This window comes from Drosophila willistoni (genome assembly GCF_018902025.1).
Source record: "Drosophila willistoni isolate 14030-0811.24 chromosome 2R unlocalized genomic scaffold, UCI_dwil_1.1 Seg167, whole genome shotgun sequence".
In the NCBI taxonomy this organism is placed as follows: domain Eukaryota; kingdom Metazoa; phylum Arthropoda; class Insecta; order Diptera; family Drosophilidae; genus Drosophila; species Drosophila willistoni.
The window spans coordinates 1060007-1079039 of NW_025814050.1; the positions used below are offsets into that span (position 1 = coordinate 1060007).

The 19033-nt window shown below is 39.3% G+C and overlaps 1 protein-coding gene across 1 annotated transcript in view; it reads left to right on the forward strand.

The window, feature by feature from the left end:
* LOC6646734 (semaphorin-1A) overlaps positions 1 to 19033 on the forward strand; it is a 122120-nt gene that overhangs the window by 63750 nt on the left and 39337 nt on the right. Inside the window, 1 exon segment of the mRNA XM_002069389.4 lies at positions 8997 to 9093. Coding sequence (XP_002069425.2) covers positions 8997 to 9093 — 97 coding nt within the window.

A 19033-nucleotide genomic window follows, 5' to 3' on the forward strand; every position in this document is an offset into this window, starting at 1 on the left:
TTCCTTTGCTTTTACTGCTCTCATTTTCCGCCATTTGCAGCTGCGGTGAAATGTAAACGACACACACACACACACACCTGTGCATGTTGCCACACACATGTGAGCAAAAAATACCATAAACAAAAATATTGAATCCTCTCAACTAAAACGAATCTGGGTTACAGGCAGGCATTTCCCGTGCTCTCTCTCTTCCTTTTTTGTGTGCAGTCCCCTTCTCGAAAACAAGTGAATTTATGCCACAGCGAATATTTCCATCGATTTTAGTTTTCTTTATTGCCATTTTTTCACATTCATTGGCATCTTTAAATGCTGTTACCATTGCAGTTGCAGTTGCAATTGCTGTTGTTGCAACTAGCAAATAAATTGCTAGCATGATAACAAAGCAGCTGCGCGACCAACCAAAATGGCAATATGCACAACCTTTTTCTTTCCTTTTTGATGAAGTTTTTTGGCGTTTTTTGTGTCCTGGTGTTCTTTTACCAATTTCGCAACCAATTTCGGGTCCTTTTTTGCCACAGTCTATAAAAAGTAACAATTGAAAATATTTTTGTTGGTTCTGCAATTTTGTTCTAATGGCTGTGCCAATTGAGAACTAATCAATAGAAATGACAACGATTTGAAGTCATCGCTTATAAATACAGTAGAAATCTTTACCTTTACTTATTCATATACATATGTATGTTTATGTAGATTATTATTGCAAACTTCCTTGTCTAATTTCCAATATTTTTTCTCTCGTTTCAGGTTTGTGCATGTTATGGCATTTCTTATCAAGTTGCCTCCATTGGATAAACATTTCACTTTAGCGATAAGTAGAAGTTGTTTTTTTTAAAAACACGTATTTTTTAAGATATTCCAAATGCTCGAGTTGAGTTCAAGTAAACCGCACAAAAGTAGTCTACACTTTTTGGCTTTGCAGCCTTTTGGGTTCTTGATATCAACCTCTGCCATCTGAGGAAAAGTTCATGATTGTTTTTGCATGTCGTTTTGTTTGGCTGAGCCCTTCGGCGCTTTTATCTTTTTTCTTTTACGATGTTTTATCTCTTTCTGCCATTCGTATTTTTTCACCAGTGCATACAAAGAAAAACCTTTTTAACTGCCTTTTGTTGTTCTTAAAAGGTATGTTAATGTTTAGAAACAGAACTTAAGGAATTAAATCAGCCCTTGAACGTTTATGTTGTTTATGATTGATATAGACTAACAAGGATCTTACTTAATCAGCTTTCCGCAAAGTGGCCACACTTATTAATATAACATGTTATGCATCTAATAATCATCTTCTTTGGCACTTCCATAAAGTTGCTGGTCCACAATTTATGTGCTCGGTTGAAACAAAAAAGTGTCGAACATTTATTCCCTTTGTGTCTTTGTGGTAGAAATTGGTAAAGTAATCACTTTAAGTAAGTTAGGTTCGATTTCAATTGATCAATAATGGAATTTGTTTAATCCAAATTGTTCAATTGCTTGTTTTATGGGTCAATAGGTAAAAAAAACTTGCATATTTTAATTTTAACTATTTTAAACTTACTCTTGCTTGCAAGTTGAATAATCTCAATTCGCCGGGAGATGCATTGAAAAGATTGACACATCATGTCGAGTTTGGTTGCTCCCCCGTTTCGATGCACCTCTGTCGTGCACCTGTCCGTTTCTATGTTTATCTATGGTATGTTCAGCTAATGCTCGATTTGACATGACCCGCTTTCAGATCTGTGAACCACAAAAGCTGGCAAAGTCTGCTTTAGCATCCTAGCCTAGGCTGGCGTCCCTTTTATGGGTCATTGGAGCAGCCAAGAGGAGAATGCCATGACATGGCAATCATTGGATGCGAGTTGATGAAAAGCCAGCGAGCGTGCAGCGACATAACCTACATGATGATGTCAGTAAAGGGCAGCAGAATACGGGGAGACTATCCCATCTTGCCCAATCTCCAGTCCCCGTCAAGATTGAGAAGAGCCACTGGAATGAGTTCGTGTGTGTCTATCTCTCCCATTCTTTCTTTCTCTCTGTCTATCTATATATGGTTGACATCCAAACGGCATCATTAAACACGAACAAAGTGCCATCGTCATCGTCAACGTCGTCATCATCAGTTGTGGAAGCAATATACATAAACTTTAGCACGTGCTTACACTGTCAGAAACTTGCAATGACTATCATGTAGAACTAGTAAATGAGCGAATGACTAATTAAGATATTTGAAGATTGTCTTAAAAACTTTGCAAAAAGGATGCTGGAAATAGCCAAACATGATCTTTGTAAAGTCCATATCAATGGATAAAACGGTTGTTTAATTTTCAAATAATTAACGCATCCAACTAAGAGTCAAAGAACGTCCAAGTTTTCTGATAGCACGATGTGCGAATGACTTTAGACAAAAGAGGTGAACCTTTTGTTCCGTGTAAATTGAACATTGAGTACTCCAACCGAATTCTTTCAGTGAAGTGCAGACCATACGCACATACTAATAACGTATGTGGGAAGACGCTACATTTGAAATTTTGTGTAGGGAATACGAGAGAATGTTGCGCTGGTGGAGGTACTGGAGGCTTTGGAGGTCCTGGGGTAGACCTTCATCCTGCTCGCATAAAGTTTAGCCAATTTACAAGGCACTGCAAGTCATTGTTTGATTGTGTGCGTGCCCCAGTCAGCATTGATCAATTACACTGTTGTTGGCTCGTGCTCATATTTGTGCGGGACGTACATATCATTGTCATAGTAATAAGTGACGCGTGTGTTTAGTATACACAGGGACACCCATGCACTCACAGATTGGCATACACACCTGAGTCTCACCATTGCCGCACGTCTCTGCTGATGCCATCTTTGGGCCATGTTTGCGATTCATTCGAGCATGCCTTCACTTAGTGCGCACCTCTGGCCCAGTTGTAAATGGATGTGGGCTGTGCGGAGCTGCCTCTGCATTTGACAACCTTCGCCTCCCGCATCCCGCCACCTGTCACTTGCCTTCTTCCTCTGTTTGTTTAGGCACATGTAAAGCATCTTATCTCCGTCATGTTACCAGGCTGCTTTTACTGCTCTTACAGTGTTGCAGAGTCAAACCAGGATTATGCGAGTAAGCATACAGCCGAGCTGTGCCCAGACAATGCTTTGTTGGCATACAGATGTATTCACATATATATACAGACATAAGCACGGAATCACATTTATTCCTACTTGCACAGAGACAACAAGAATCATTCAAATTTTCTAATGATGAAAACGAATAAAGTTTACTTTATTCGTTTAAGTGTAAGAAAAAAGTATTTTTAACTTCACTAAGACTTAGTCATAGACATAGCCTTTGGATCAGGACTCTCACAATCGTTCTCATTGGGTCCTCAATTTATTTTGTTTCATCTGGAACTTAGCCTGTTTCATTCCAATAGATTTGAATTTATAGAAGCCTCTATAAACCAATAAAACATAAGTAAAGTATTTAATTTATCTGTATATGATGAGATCACACCATCGTAATCCAATTGCACTTAACGACCAAAAGTCAGTTTGTGCTGTAAATGTGTCTCTGATTCGAAGTAAGGTTAAGTGCATTGTATCCAATTTAAATTACACTGCAATCTCTTTAATAACTCGATTTCCCATATAAAATACATTACTTGAACTTTTATTTTGGGTCCTTTAATAAAACACCTGGCAATTGGTTGTGACAATTTGTTGTCATTAAAAGAACCCCGAACTCTGACAGAAGTTTCCCATTATCATCATCATCATTATCATCATCATCATCTGAATCATTGTGGCGGAGAGATGCTTTACGGCCAATACACAAAGGCCGGGCTCGAAAGCGCGACATGCGTAAATAAATGCAAAATAATACAATAATAATTAAAACTGCATAAAATACGAGAGAGGGAAAGAGAGAACGAGCACGAGAGTGTGTGAGTGTTCTTTCTGGTCCTTGGTCCTTGTACTGATGCGTTTGCATTTCCACTTGGCGTAAGTTGTCTTAATTGCTACATAAATGGCATGTAGTTCATATCCTGTCTCATTTCGTGGCCACCGCAGGACATGCGTACCAAACAGAAGACGAACCTAGCCCCATCTTCTTCTTCTCCCGCTCACCCTTCTTCTCTTTCCAGCGTAAGTGAATTTAAAGGCTTTTATGGATTTCCTTTAACGTTTGTCGATTAATTTCATTTTGTCCGAAGCACGCAGTGAAAATGTTTCTCAGTTTTCCACTTACAACAAATTGGCACGTTGTGACAGATTCTGGCCAGTTAAGTTCCTCCGAAATCGGTTGGAGATTCAGATCACCATTTCTTAAAGGCATTTTGAAAAGGTTACGAAATATTTTTAGCCATTTATTTTGGACCAAACCAATCAAATTGTAATGCACGAGTTGTGAATGAATTTAATTTAATTGGCAACAATTTCAAATATTAATGATGCTTTCATCTCAATATATAAATATATCCTTGGCCATTTTCCTGCCTAGGCCCGTGGGCGTGTCCTTGCCCGGAGGGTCATTTCAGAATACAATGCAAATAAATTTGATTTATCCGAATTGTTTGCATTACAATAACAAACAAATATAATTTTGGGGGTGAAAGGGATTGCCATCAAAATAATGATTGGATCAATGATTTGGAATGGGCGCTAAAAAAGTGTAATGGGGTTTATAATGATTCGAGTTCGATTCAGTAGAGGATTATCATTTGAATAAAATCACCAGAAGAAATTTAAAAAATCAAATTATCGTCTAAGCGATTTTAAAGAAAATAATTCAATCAATTTGAATGTCATTATATATCATCAGTAGCCAGTTTTTCCGTTATTGATCAACCCTAAGTAAAGGTTTTGAATTTTCCAACACTGGTTTCATGCTAATAATTAGACACGTCCCCATTTCTTGGAAACTCCATCAAGCGAGAGTTGAGAATTAAACTGGCAACTTCCATGAAACAGAATTTCATATAAAGTGGATTAGACAAAATTCTCTCTGATCACAGAATAACCAACAAAACCAATCAAGTAAGGAGTTCTACCGCTTTGTGGGATAAACTAGAGGGAGAGAGTGAGAAAAAGAATGAAATGGAGATAAGACCAAATGCCAACCAGAGAGACTGACCTGGCATAGTCTACGAATGGGAGTCAGTCTTCTGATTTCACATCGGCCCAATGATTTTTCCCTTTTTGGTTCATGCTATTTGCCTTTCGCTCTTTTTCCTCTGAGCCTTTGTATATTGGTAACGTTTGTGTGTGTGTGTGTGTGTGTGTGTGTGTGTGTGTGTCCGATACTGGCCACTACGTTCATTTCAATTAAATGCAAATCTCGACTGGGAATTTTTTCCCATTGAACATCGGCCGGTGGTGGACAGCTTCCTGAATTGGCGGCGTCGCAAAAGTCGTGGAATGTTTTTCACGCATCGCTGCATTTTGTTTTCCGGCATGTGAAGCCGTTTTTCCAACTTCTTTTCCATTTTTGTTTTTTTGCCCTGGGTCTTTTTCTCTCGACCATATAATTTTTATGAGATGCCGCGTCTTCTTTGTGTGTGCCAGGGATTTTAAATGACCACGCATCCAGATGGGCTATCCGTAAAAACATCAATTTCAGACTGAAATAAGCTGAAATAACATGGGACTTCGTGTCATTGTTTTTGAGATGTCAAAAACTTGCTACAAGTTCCACAAAAGTTATCCAATCCTTTTAATTTTACTAAACCAATTTTTTGTAATACTTTATAATTAACTTTTGTTCTACAAACAGAAATATTTACAGAGGTTAATAGTTTGAATTTACTTTGTAGATGGGTGTGGTTAGTTTCTAAAGAGGGAATACAGGTTGCCTTGTCTGAAATGCAGGAAAAATGCATTTAAAGTTTTTTGTTCTGCTGCCTTTTATCAACTCTTCGCAGGTGCATCTCATCTTCCGGAGGTTTGTATTATTTACAGACTCAACAGTTTCCCGTCTTTCCCATTTCTAAGAGCAAAAACGAGCAACATTTGTCTTGCATTTATAAAGCTTTTGAATATTTAATATGCAGATACTTTCTCAGTCCGTCTTTCACTCATTTTGTCCGCCGAATTCAACGCTCCACCCTGAAAATCTCAAGCTGCATTAAGTCTTACCTGCCGGTTTTTGTTTGGGTTCCGTCCGCACTGTGGGCGCCACTAGGGAGGTGTAAATTTTTGGTGTGCACAATACGCGTGGAATTATTTTGTAAATTTGTTCAAGAATTCACCAAAGAAAAATGAGAAATTCATTAAGAAATATTTAATAATCGGCTTATTTTTTCACTGCAATTTGTGTAAAGAAATGCCGCACCACAAGTGGGAGGGGAAAATCCCCCCTTCCAAGGGTTTAAATTCGTTTCATTTGTCGGAAGTTGACCATTAAGTTGGCCACTCCTTGCGTTGTCACGTTCCCTGAGCTAGTGAGGCTGTACGTCCGGCTGACTGGTTGGCTGGTTGGCTGGATGGCTGGCTGGCAGGCCGCCAGGCGGTCAAAATGGAAGACTAAGTCAAACATGAACACGTTGTCACCGCAGTGCAAAATTCCCCAGAGCAGGGCAGAGAAGTCACATACAAACCGGAGGAGAAGAGTACCATTTGTAGATTCGCACGTCAGAATTTACGTTATTTTCGTTGAATTTGCATAATTTTCAGAGTCGACACAGTCGAGTCCAGTTGATTAAAGTGATAGACTCTGTCAGTTTTCCTTTGCGTTCTGTGTGTGTGTGTTTTTTTACGAGTATTCCCCTGCCTCCACTACTCTTCCCTTTCAACTGCTACTCCCGTCTGGCTCCTCTGGCTTTTGTTCAAATATATGTAAGGGAAATGGCTGTCAAGGGGGACATAGGAAGCGGACCGGGGACCTGGCCCTGGACCTGGCACAGGCTCCAGCTTCGGCCCAGAGCCATTGCGATGGCGATTTCCACTGCCATTTCGCGCTTGGCCGTTTTGAGTTGCAGTTTACATTTTCTGTGCAAAGTCAAGGTAAATATTAGATTTTCGGTTGTGAACAATTTTTGCTTTTTGTTTCTTTGTTTGCTCTTCTAGTATGTATGTATGTATATATGTGAGTATGTATGTTTGTAGGTAAGGCAAATATTAGCTTACAATTTTGGGCTTAGAGAAGTTTTACGCAGGGTCGACAAAAAGCCTCGCCCGCGGTGGCATTAAACAAAAGTTAGTCAAACCGAAAAATTGTTGAATGTATGCGGATTTTAATAGGAAAAGGTTTCATTGGCGACTTTTGTATCCTATACGACGATATGCTAAAAGCCAGTTCAATTCCCCATCAAATAGTATAGCATAGATTGTCCTTAGAATACCTTTATCCTGTTGTCATCCAGTTTAGCTATATGAAGGCAATCAACCATAATGTATACATAGTTGGACATTTCCTTGTTAAACAGCCACAAAGTTTTGTTTTATCAGATAATGAGACACGTTGTTGTCATTGCTCCATTTCTTTTTGTTTTTTTTTCAATTATTTTTTTCAATTTCCTCTCGTAGTTATTTCTCGCATTGCCATTTCCCGACTGTTGACAAATTTCCTGTTTTTATTGTTGGGCAAAAGAGAGTCTTTGTTGTTTTTAATTAAAGCACCAAATTAAAACAGTCGCTTCATCAGACTGTTGAAACTTTCACGTCACCCTCAGCATCTCGTCCTGGCCCCTCCCATCATCAGACTAGCTCCTTTCTCCCACATGTCCCCATGTCCCCATGTCCCCATGTGTCACGTTAAATGTCAGACAAACAAAAGGCTTGTTCTTCACTTCCAACGTAAAGCTTCTCGCATAAAGCCACGTTTTTTCTGCCCATTAATTTGAGTTGCGTTTTTCTGTACTTTTTCCGAGTTCGCGGGTGAGATGATGCCGGTGAAATGAAAAGTCCAAATGCACTTTCAATACGGTGGCAGGTGGAGCTGTATACACAGATGTATACACATGGGCAAACAGAGTCCGCCGCGATGGGAGAAGAATCTTTTCTATCACTAATAAAAAACGTGCTCCACCATTTTTTGCCACTTTGCGGTTGACCACATGCAGTCAAAGTTGAAAGGTTTGCCGGTACCAGAAAAAGTGAATGAGCAGCTTACTGCAATATCATTGATCAAATGGCGGATTATGCTTAATGAACAGAGAGGTGGGCTCGTCCATTGGGGACCAAGGAATTTAATAAATTCGCAATTTTACTCATAGTGAATATGAAGTCCTTAAAGTCCTTTTTTCGTGAGACCTTGTTAGTATATATACTTTTCTTTTACAAGGTAATACTTTTAAATTAGAAACGTTTATAGTTATCTTTTAAAGTTCCACCTGAAATATGCTTAGTGTTTTGGGATAAATTCTTAAAGTAATGTGTTTTCCCTTACCGTTTAATGTGTAAACGTCTTAAAAAAGAGTGTGGACTCTCGTAGCATGTTTATCATGGCTTTTAAGTTCGTGGCAAGTGACAACCATCAGCGGTGGCTTGGTTGGTTTTCCTTATTCAACCAGTGCCTCCTTGTGCCTCCGCGCTTTCGCCGAGGATAACAAAAAGTAAATGCGAATAACTAAAGTAAACAAATGACAAAAACTTTACTTCCCTGTTGCTGCAGTTGTTGTTTTTGCAACTAAACGGGCAATCCTTTGTGCAGCTGCCCGCATAACCTCCTTCGTCTTCCGCTCAGGCCCCCTCGGATTCCCCTGGCCTAAACCTACTCAGTGTCCTCATTTGCATATCTAGCAACTGCACAAACTCCATTCCCAACTCCTGAGCTTTGGCCGACAGCTGCATTGTTTTCCTGTGCTTCGCCATTTTTAGCATTTTCTGCCTTTCGCTTTTCCCTAGCCCCTTCTTACTCTTCCACGTTTTCCTTGACGTCTTCTCAAATGCTTTTTGTCGCCTTTAACGCCGCCTAATTGCCTAATTAGGCATTTGCATGCTTTGACTATCCCCTACCCAAAAACTCCCTACGCCTTTTTAGGGGAAAAGAGTTTATAGAAAACACAATTACTTGACTATATATTTCGGTTTGTTCTATTTTACAGGTCCTGAAGATATACTAAAATTTCTGGGCAACGAAAGTGTCGTGGATCACTTCAAGCTCGTCACCAAGGATGGCAATAGCCTGCTCATCGGTGCTAGGTGAGTTTTTATTAAAGCGTATAAAGGATGAAAGAGAATCGACTCGACGAAACCTAAAACTGAAAATAAAAGCCATCCACAAAACAATCTTGTGGGCGTGGCACTCGAGTGCCTCTCAACCCCATTCACTTTAGTCGACTTACTTTTTCCTTTTCATTTCTCTATTTTTCGTGCAACATTCTTCTTGGTTGGGTTGAACTCAAAAGGAAAGAGTCTGTTGCCGGCTGATTTAAAGGACAGAGAAATAAAAAACGATACAATACCACAATTTAAATTTTAACATTGCTAAAAGATTCTAATAGATTAGTGAACAATAAATGGCTGATCAACACAAGAGTAAAATTCATCTCATGTGAGTAAGATAGCAGACAAAGTAAGTTTCAGGCAGGGCAAGCAACAGTTTAAAGTTCAAGTTTTAACCAAAACCATACCGAGTCCACCTGCCTTTTTTGTATCCTTTGCTTCAAAATGTCAACTTTTGCAGGTACCTGTAGACTCGCTCAAAACGAAACTATGAGCAGACAAAAAACAAAAAGGAACCCTTAAGAACGAGCGAAAAATCCACATAAAGCAAACTTCAATTTACTTTTCGCACACATTGTATTTAATTTAAGTAGAAGATACTCCGAGTTCGTGTTCATGTATGCGAAAGTTTTTGCCCAAGATTGAAGAGGGCAAACACAGGCCAGGACCAACATGCGTGCTAACTTTGATTTTGCAACGCTGGCTAGAAAAACAAGGGAAAAACTTTGCACCAGGTGCCCAAAAGATATGAGAGAAGATGCTCCAAGTTTTCAGTTTTCAAGCAGCCAGTTTTCAAGATGACTTCAAGACGAAATCTGAAGTTGGAGTCGTACTCACTTGAGTTTGGGTATTGGGGAGGAGTCTAAAGAATTGTGGCAGGAAGACAAAAGATTGCGACCCAGACAATGTGTGTGTGTGTGTGTGTGTTAAAATGTTGCATACTTTTCGTATGCCAGGCCAGACATAATAAACTTGTGTGCGTATGTGTGAGTATTCGAGAGAGAGAGAGAGAATGATGCAAAGGCAGGGTACAAGTGGAGAGTGCTGGAATTTGTTACCAATGTGAAATGCGTGCAGCTTGTAAGACAAGACGTCAACACATACATTGAAACCAAGCAAAAACCAACCGAACTGGGCCGAGACACAGCGCCAACCAGGACTACCGAGTCTACGCAGCAGACAGTGGAAAACTTTTGAAAATTGCAAATAGTTTTTGGTAATTTAATATTAACACGACTTGGCAGTCCACTTTGGCCACACACTAAAAAAAGAGTGTGCGTGTGTGTGTGCGTGTGTGTGTGTGTGTGTGTGTGTGTGTGTGTGTGTGTGTGTGCGTGTGTTGCGGCTTTGCAGCCACATAAAATTTGCAAAAATGGTGCAAAAATAAATTTTGCAAAAGACGCTGCCGAGGGAAAATGTTTGGTTTTAGCAATTAGTAAGGCATGTGCACGAACATTTCTTGCAGCAATTTCAAATGAAAACATTTATAACACTTTTCTCGAGTCAACCCGAAAAGTTTAAAGATAAAGTTGAAAGCATTACCAAATGAAGAAATCCACAAAGTGACATAGTTTTACTAAAAGGTTAATTGGAATGAAAATGCCTTCATGTTGACCAAGAAATCATTTTACTTAAATGAAATGCTGTAAATTTGGCTCCAAGTCTACTAGAAATCATCGATTTAATCAGAACACTGCGTCTTTATTCAATTGTTTTCAAGTTTACGAGATTAGATCGAGTCTTTTTCAAATCATCTATTTATTCCATTAAAAGTTAACATTGCAAAATTAGCTTTTGTTCTCAAATTGTATGCAATTATTCTAGTAAATATTTTCATTCGAAATCAGGAAGTGAAAGGAAGATAATGAGGCAGCAAAATGCAAACGCACTAAAGTAGAAAAATTAAGCGAGCACCCTCGCACACACTCGCACTCACACTGAATTGTGTTTGTGTCAGTGAAGTGCGTGTAAATAATAGTGTAGGAAGAGGAAGAGAAAGGAAAGCTCCGTCTTCAGGATAGGTGGGATGGTAGAAGAGAGTGAGAGAAAGAGAGAGAGAGAGAGAGAGAGAGAGGGCTGGAGGGGAAAGCTTCTCAGCTTTTTGCACGCATGAACGCATTTGTATGCCGACGTTGTCGTTGCCAGAGTTGCCACTTACGTGATTAATGGATTTTTAACAAGTTCCACATTTCAAAAGGAGCACAGAAACACACACAAGCACGCACTCCCCCCCACGTACCCGGGCACCATGCCCGTTGACCTCAGACCAAAAAAGAGTCAAAGTAACCAAAGTAACGAACGGCAACTGTTTGTGAAAGCCAAAAAATAAAACCAGCGGGCCACGCCGAATTTTGAATACCCTTCTCAAACTTTTTATCTATTTGATGGAATTTGCCTTTGCCTTTTCCTGATCGTTCCCAAGGTAGCTAAATGATATAGTCGCTCGATTGGAATGAAAACCGACATACCTATTAGTAAATGTATGAAATTTTAGAACTCTAGGATATTCGAAACGAAGTCGCAAATGCTTTCTTCTATGAATTGGACTCTTCTGACAAAAATTACCTTTTCGCAGGGCATGACAAAGCCACGTGTATGTAGATTGTGTGTGTGTGAGAAACAGGTCCTTTTTTTTAGTGTGTGGGGTAAACTAGCATGACAGCCGGAAATGCGAATGTGACACGCGTTTTGCATGTGAAACGTCACGGACAATGTGCGATATACATATAAACGAAAACGTGCGCCTCCATTTCCTCTTTCACTCTCAAACTAATAGTATGTCAAAAAGAATTTGTTTAAATTAGTAACCAAAGTTACCTCCCTAGCACCTAATCCCCAGATTTATTTTATTAACCGATACATATATTCTAAACAATTATGACAAAATACTTTTATTGACTATTGATAAGAATTATTCTTAGTGCACTCGTTTGACATTTCAGCTGTCTGTCAGTAGAACGTCTCTGTCTAAATTCTGTCTAATTGTCTGTCACTGTGGGAAGAAACGCATTAAAAAGCCAAGTTTTTATCTATTTTTGCTCCCGGGCAAGTGTCACTTATGCAAATTAACGTGTGAGAGTGGTTGTCTGACTCAATCTAAATTGCATGCTTCTTCTCGAAATTTTGTCAAGGTTCGTTAATTCGAATGGACGGACGTTATACTCGTAATTTGGCGGCAAATTGTGTATAGCTTGTCTCATTGATCGTTGTCGGCATCCAATCCACCAAAAGCAACCCCATTCCATCCAATCCAATCCAATCCAATCCTGTACAAACCGAGCGCAGTACTAAGCGCTCGACACGAAAATTGGGTTAACACATTAAGATGGAAAATATGTGCAAAATGTCGCTGGCATCGCAATATTCCATTCGCTGCTGTCACCGCATCAGGTTGGCAATCGAATGGAATAGCGACAAAGGAGGAAATAAAATTGCTAAACGAAAAAGAACCAAAATGGCGGAACTCAACTGAAAGAAAGAAAACCATTTCAGCGTCGAATGTCTAACGGTGCCGAGTGGCATTTTGCTTTCGTTTTAACCATGTGTTCTATTGTATATATGAATGTTTGTAAGTGTGTGTGTGTGTGTGTGTGTGTATTCAGATGTATTTGTGTTTTTGTATGTCGGCCTATCTGTTGGCTCTTAGTGTCTCCTTCAACGTATGGTTCGTGCGCATCCTGCACAGTGGAGCAAGAGCTATGAACTTCTTTGATCTTTTCGACTATTATCCAAGTCTATATCGCTCATAGAGCTTTTCAAAACCAAATAATGCCTTTCGATTTCACATATCATTTCCAAATAACAAGATTTCGCCGAATTCGTCGACTATTTTCTCTTCACAGTTTTGGGTGTTAAATTTTCGCTTGCAATTTCCCTTTGTCAGTTCTACCAGATGGCTCTACTCCTTTCATTTCTTCTTTTAACTTGTGGCCATCTTTTATTCCGGTTTTCTTGTGGTATGTTGAAAGTGATGGGGCAAGCTTTTGTGCAACCGCGCAACAATCATTTTTGCACCGCAAATTCATTTCCGTTTGCGCTCGTTTTCACGATGCATTCATTCACCGTCAACGAATAAGTGTGGATGTGGGTGTGGTTGTGGGTATCTGGGTGTCTGTGTGTGCACAACAATTCTTTGCTAATTTCAGGCAATGTGGCATGCGTTTTTTTGCTGCATTTGTTTATGTCTTACAAAACGGATTTCATGGCAATTTCATCACGACTGAAGCGCGCGGTTTTTTCTTCAATGTGTTTAATGGAAGATTGCAGATTGAATTGTTCGCCAACTGGCACAGATAACTCACGAAGGTTTTCCATTGAGTTGCTAACAATGTAGAGTGCCCTGAAGCCATTTTCCTTGCATTGTTTACCGCTCTAGAATTTTCCGAAAAGTGAAATCAGATAAACAGAAATGTGTAGAAAATTATTTTCTATTGAAATTTGAGTTTTCTATTGGCTATGAGTCCTTATGTGAGAGATTTCAGCAATTACTTGATGTGTTAAACTTCGGCCCAGGATAGAAAACTTTTTGACTAGTCATTAATTTTCATATTTCAAAGCAAAACATGGCCTGGAAGATTTTACTCTTCATTGTTTTTACGGATCATATATAATTAGACAAAGTGCATTTCGCAGACATAACATTACTTTAAATATGTATTAAAGCTACATTCAATCCATTTGACAAATTGGAAATGACTGTGACGAATATTTTATGTATTGCAGTTGACTTCTGGGCGTGTAGTCGTAATAGGTTTGCAATTGGGGAAGGCTTTAATCAAGCTTACTTGAATGTGTGGCTCGACCCTGCTCTGTCCTTCTCGGCTCCATTGATGAAATGCTATTCGCTTTGTCATGTTGAAGGCCGAGACTCCAGAGCAGACCTGCCCTGCCATGCAGCCAGCAACAAACAGCATGTGAGACGGAGACACATGACCTGCAGGTAAAATCAAATGCCACCTGGCTAGGACGTCCTGCTTCCCGTGCAACTCTACAGGCAATTCACATTTTCGTTTTTGGCATTTGACAGTTTCGACATTTTCCCAGACAGAGACAGACAGAGAGGAAAGTTGAAATTCAAACCGTCAATTCGATGCATCCATTCACAACAAAAACTCAAATTCTGCAATTGGCTCCGTAAGCCCTAGAAAAATCAAATAAGCAATGAAAAATGACAAAGGCTCAGTTGGGCTTTGAAGGAGGAGCTCCTGCTGCGCTTCAATAATTTTTGACTTGTCAGTGACGCAGTACGAAGGATTAAATCTATCGACAGAAATCTTGAATTTTGATTTTTACCAGACAAATACATATATTCGCTCTCGCAATTCGAATTTGGAGTATTCGGAGTCTAATAGCTCTAATACTCCGATACCGATACTTAATACTTTACCCCAATACAAATGATTTTGTTTCTACATTTAAGTCGAATGTACCAACAAAATTTAGCTTAACTGATGGATATCGTATCTGGGTTACCGCGTTAGCGAGTTCAGTAGATAATCTCCAAGGTGTCTATCTAGGCGGTCTAGTAGGTTTAGCAAGTTCTCGTGAGTTTCTGTGAGCAATCTCCACTGGCTAGCTAAATGCCAACGATTCCGTTTAGGACATCCACGACACAGCAGATCGAGATGACAGTTCTGTATCACAAGTGAGTTGATCGTGTGGCTCGAAGACTTGTCTGACTGCGAATGTATTGAAGAGATTGCATACATTTATTAACAGTATCGCGAGTTGCTCGACCCACTTTAGGACTAGGACTTGAATAAATTTGAGTGCAAATCGTAGTTTAAATTCGAATTGCGAATGATGCTGATTTGGTTTCTCGCCTCAGCGTTATTTAATGGGACAGGCGATGAAAAAAAAAGAACAAGACTGACAGCAAATTAATCAGATTGTGCGTTGAAAATGCTCATTACGCACTGCAGAAAAAATAGAAAAAAATGTATATTTTTCATGATTTATTAGGCGCTGAAAAACAAGCCGAGGAATTGAATTATCAATATTGATGATAACTGAGATAACAATAATGAAGATTATAAAGCGGTGATTATGATGGGATGGGTCCTGTAATGTGATGGACTAGATGCGTTGGCTATCAAAAGAAATCACAAAAGCGGAAAATGCGAAAAAATATTATAAAGAAGGAAAGCTGAAGTCGGTTAAGCCGAAGTCTATATACCCTTGCAGCTCTTGACTGCACAAATTATATTGCAAACTCTTTTTCTGTTTTTTAATCCAAATGTATACGTAAAGTTATATGTTGCTTACTACTTCCCCAGACAGTTAACAACATGTTTTTTCCTTCGAAAATAATTATTTCAAGTTGTCCGATTGGAGACAGTCATAGGTGGATCAAAAAAATAATTACATGACTTCCTGTGGTCACGCTTTCATCTCGGCGTTACATACATCTGACAAAATTTATGATACCCTTAACAGGACGATACACTGTTTTCTTTTTGGACTGCTTCGGCGTGGCTTGACAATCAAGGTTATTTGAGATCAAGGGACTAGCGGAGCGGGAGTATGCCGACAGCGCTGCGTATGAGTGATTTGCATCTTCTTCTTTGGTCTGCTATTCTTTTGGGTCTAGACTTGTGCCACAGGGCTTCTTCTTGTGTTGCTGTTGTTGTTGTGTTTTGTCTACTTGATACTTTTGTGGGTCAAACCACAAAATGGCGGCCATGGCGACAAGAATTTCATTCTCTTTCCTTATGTATCCTTTTCAATCTATTATATCTCGCCTTCTCACTCTCACTGTCGACCTTTGCTTTTTATTTTCGTTTCGTGCTGCAATTTCCCAACGCTTTTTGAAAGCTTTTCGACCACAATACTGTTATTTATGTGCATGTGTCTTTTGTTTTTCTGGTGGTTGTTACTCGGTTGATATTTGAAAAGGGTCCACTGCCTGCGGGTCTTGCCTTTTTCAGAGTGAAAGGAAGCTGTGAGAGAGGAGACCGATTTCAGTCATAACAAAGAAATGACTTCTTATTAAATGTGTTTAAATTATTCAGAAACGAAACCAAGAGTCTACGTCCACAACGAAAAAGCATTCAAATACGTAGCTCTAATTGAATATTTTAGTAATAACAATAATTAGAATGTCAATTCGAGAAAAACCCATCAGGAGAAGCGATATTGTTTACACTAATATGCTCAATAGGAGTCGAAATTGTTCAAATGTCTTTAAGTCATTTGGTAAAATCTTTTCATTAAGAAAGAAGTTTAAAATCTTATCCCGATTGGGGTAGTTCTTTAGGTTTGATTACATTTCAAAGAGTTCCAAATCTGGTCAATGAATAGGGGAATAGGGTCAAAGATTCCTTTGAATATTTGAGTTTTCCATTTACTGCTTTATGTAGAGTACTTTCCCTTAAATCAATTATTCATTTCCCTGAAATTACTTAATTAGATGCCCTTTTAAAATCCAATACCAAAAAGAATTCGGCTTAAAGGCTTAAAAATGCAACATTGGCAAAAAGTATAAATTATACTACATTTATTGGCTGAAATACATAAATGCCAACCAAATGTCATTCGGAATAGTTTCGACATTTCTGCGACTGCGTTCCGTCGATTTATTCATGAATGTAGCTTGGACGAGAGTAACCGCCATCGATTTTGAGGACTCCAGGAAAACCGCAAATATTTCAAACTGCGTGTTCGGTTTTCGTCTGATTTGCCTAGTTATTGCACCCACAGTCACCCATACACAGATACGGATGTGTGTGTGTATATTCTGTGTTAAATATTTAAAGCTCAATGCAATGCCCCTACAATAAAAAGGGGCAACAAAATGGCTTAAATGTTTATTTAAAACATAAGCCGCTTAGTTGTAGTTTACCATTTGTTTTTTAAACACTTCTTATTAAAAATATATATATCCTTGAAAAAAATAAATAAACACACAAATAAAAAGCAACAAAAAACCAGAGGGCCGGGGCTAACTTTGACCCCGTCAAAGTTTGTATACCCTTGCAAGTTTTTTGTGTAAAAGGTCTAATGCTTGCGAAAGAACGGCTTAGAAAATAACGAAGTTATTGATCAAAGTCACTGTTCACCACCGATTGTTCCTATGGGAGCTATATGATATAGTCGCCCGATCTTAATCAAATTTGGCACAGTCATTAATAGGTATGCTAAACTGAGAAATATAAATTTTTATGACAATTGCGTCAAAAGTAACGAAGTTATTGACAAAAGTCACTGTTTTCGAAAGATCGTTCCTATGGGAGCTATATGATATAGTCACCCGATCTTGATCAAATTTGGCATAGTCGTTTATATGTGTAATTAACTCACCAATATTAAATTTCACGATAATAGCTCAGAAAATACCGAAGTTATTAAGAAAAGTCACTGTTCGTGACTTTGTCATTTGTATGGGAGCTATATGATATAGTGATCCGATCCGGCTGAATCCGAGATATACAACGCCTGCAGTATATACAAGCCTACATGCAAAATTTCAGCTCTGTAGCTCTTACGGTCTAGGAGGAGTTTGCGTTGATCCAGACGGACGGACGGACGGACGGACGGACGGACGGACGGACGGACGGACGGACGGACGGACATGGCTATTTGAACTCGTCTCGTCGTGCTGATCAAGAATATATATACTTTATATGGTCGGAGATGCTTCCTTCTATGCGTTGCACACTTCTGACCAAAATTAATATACCCTTTTTGCAAGGGTATAAAAAATAAAGGAAACATAATCTTGAACGTTTTCAAAATGGCCCAACAACTGCGTTTTTCAGTTGCACAGATACAAATAAAATGACGCTACACACACACATACACACCTACACACCTACACACACGCACACACACACACTCACAGCGGGCGCAAAGTACTGAAAATCCTTTCGTAATCGTTGCATTCACCACTTGCAACTGCAACAACAACAACTAACACACTCCGCCGTGTGGAAAATATTTATGAGCGCGGTTTTTACGCCAAATGCGTTCCATAAAGTTGCTCTACTCCCCTCCCTTTTGCGTTTTGCCCCTCCATCAGTGCTCCGCCGTTATTCTCATCTCTCCTTCATGCCTCCCCTGCGTTGTAGCCGCTTTTGCTTTTCCAGGACATTTTCGCAAGCGTGTAAATATCATTGCCTTAGTATGCGTCTACTATGTGTGCTAAGCAGTGCGTTAAAGTGTTTATGTGTTTGTTTACCGCGCTATTTGTCTGTGTGTGTGTGTGTGTGTGTGCGTGGGTGTGTACCTGTCCCGAAGCCAACAACCTACAAGGAGCATTTCCTCTTGTAATGCTCTTTAAAAAGCAGACAAGTTAACAACTAGAAACATCGATTCAAACTATCATCTTGGCTCCATTATTTAGAAATATAAATGATTACAGACTATAGTCTTTATATAGAACTTTCATTAGTTTTTTGTAAAAAGGTGCAACTAAATAGTTAGTCATTTCATTTATAGTATAGGCTTGATGCTCTCAGTTTAACAGATAAGGATTCCACTCGATTCCGGGGAATGTGCTAGGGTATTTTTAATTTTACTTTGCTCTTAATTTATTTGGGGTTTCAGTTGCAACATCCGCCATGTTGGCTTGACTGTTGCTGCCCTCATCCTTTTTGGTCCTCTCGGCACCTTTCGTATGCTAATTTCGTTCAGCACATTTTATATTTATACACAGGTTGCTGAGTTGCTGACAGGAGCAGCAGACAGCTCTGAACGCAAACTGAACCAAACTGCAATCTGCAGAGTCACCAACGGAATTGTTCTTGTTGGCGGCCCGTTGCACGTTCGTTTGAAGTTGCCTTGTGCCGTTGTCATAATTAAAACGCGCTGCATAATTGCCAAACAATAGCAGCCTCCACAGGGCTTACATAATGGTAATGGTCTCGAACTCAGATAGGGTCCACAAAACATACATAGTATTTCTGTTTTCCGCTTTCCC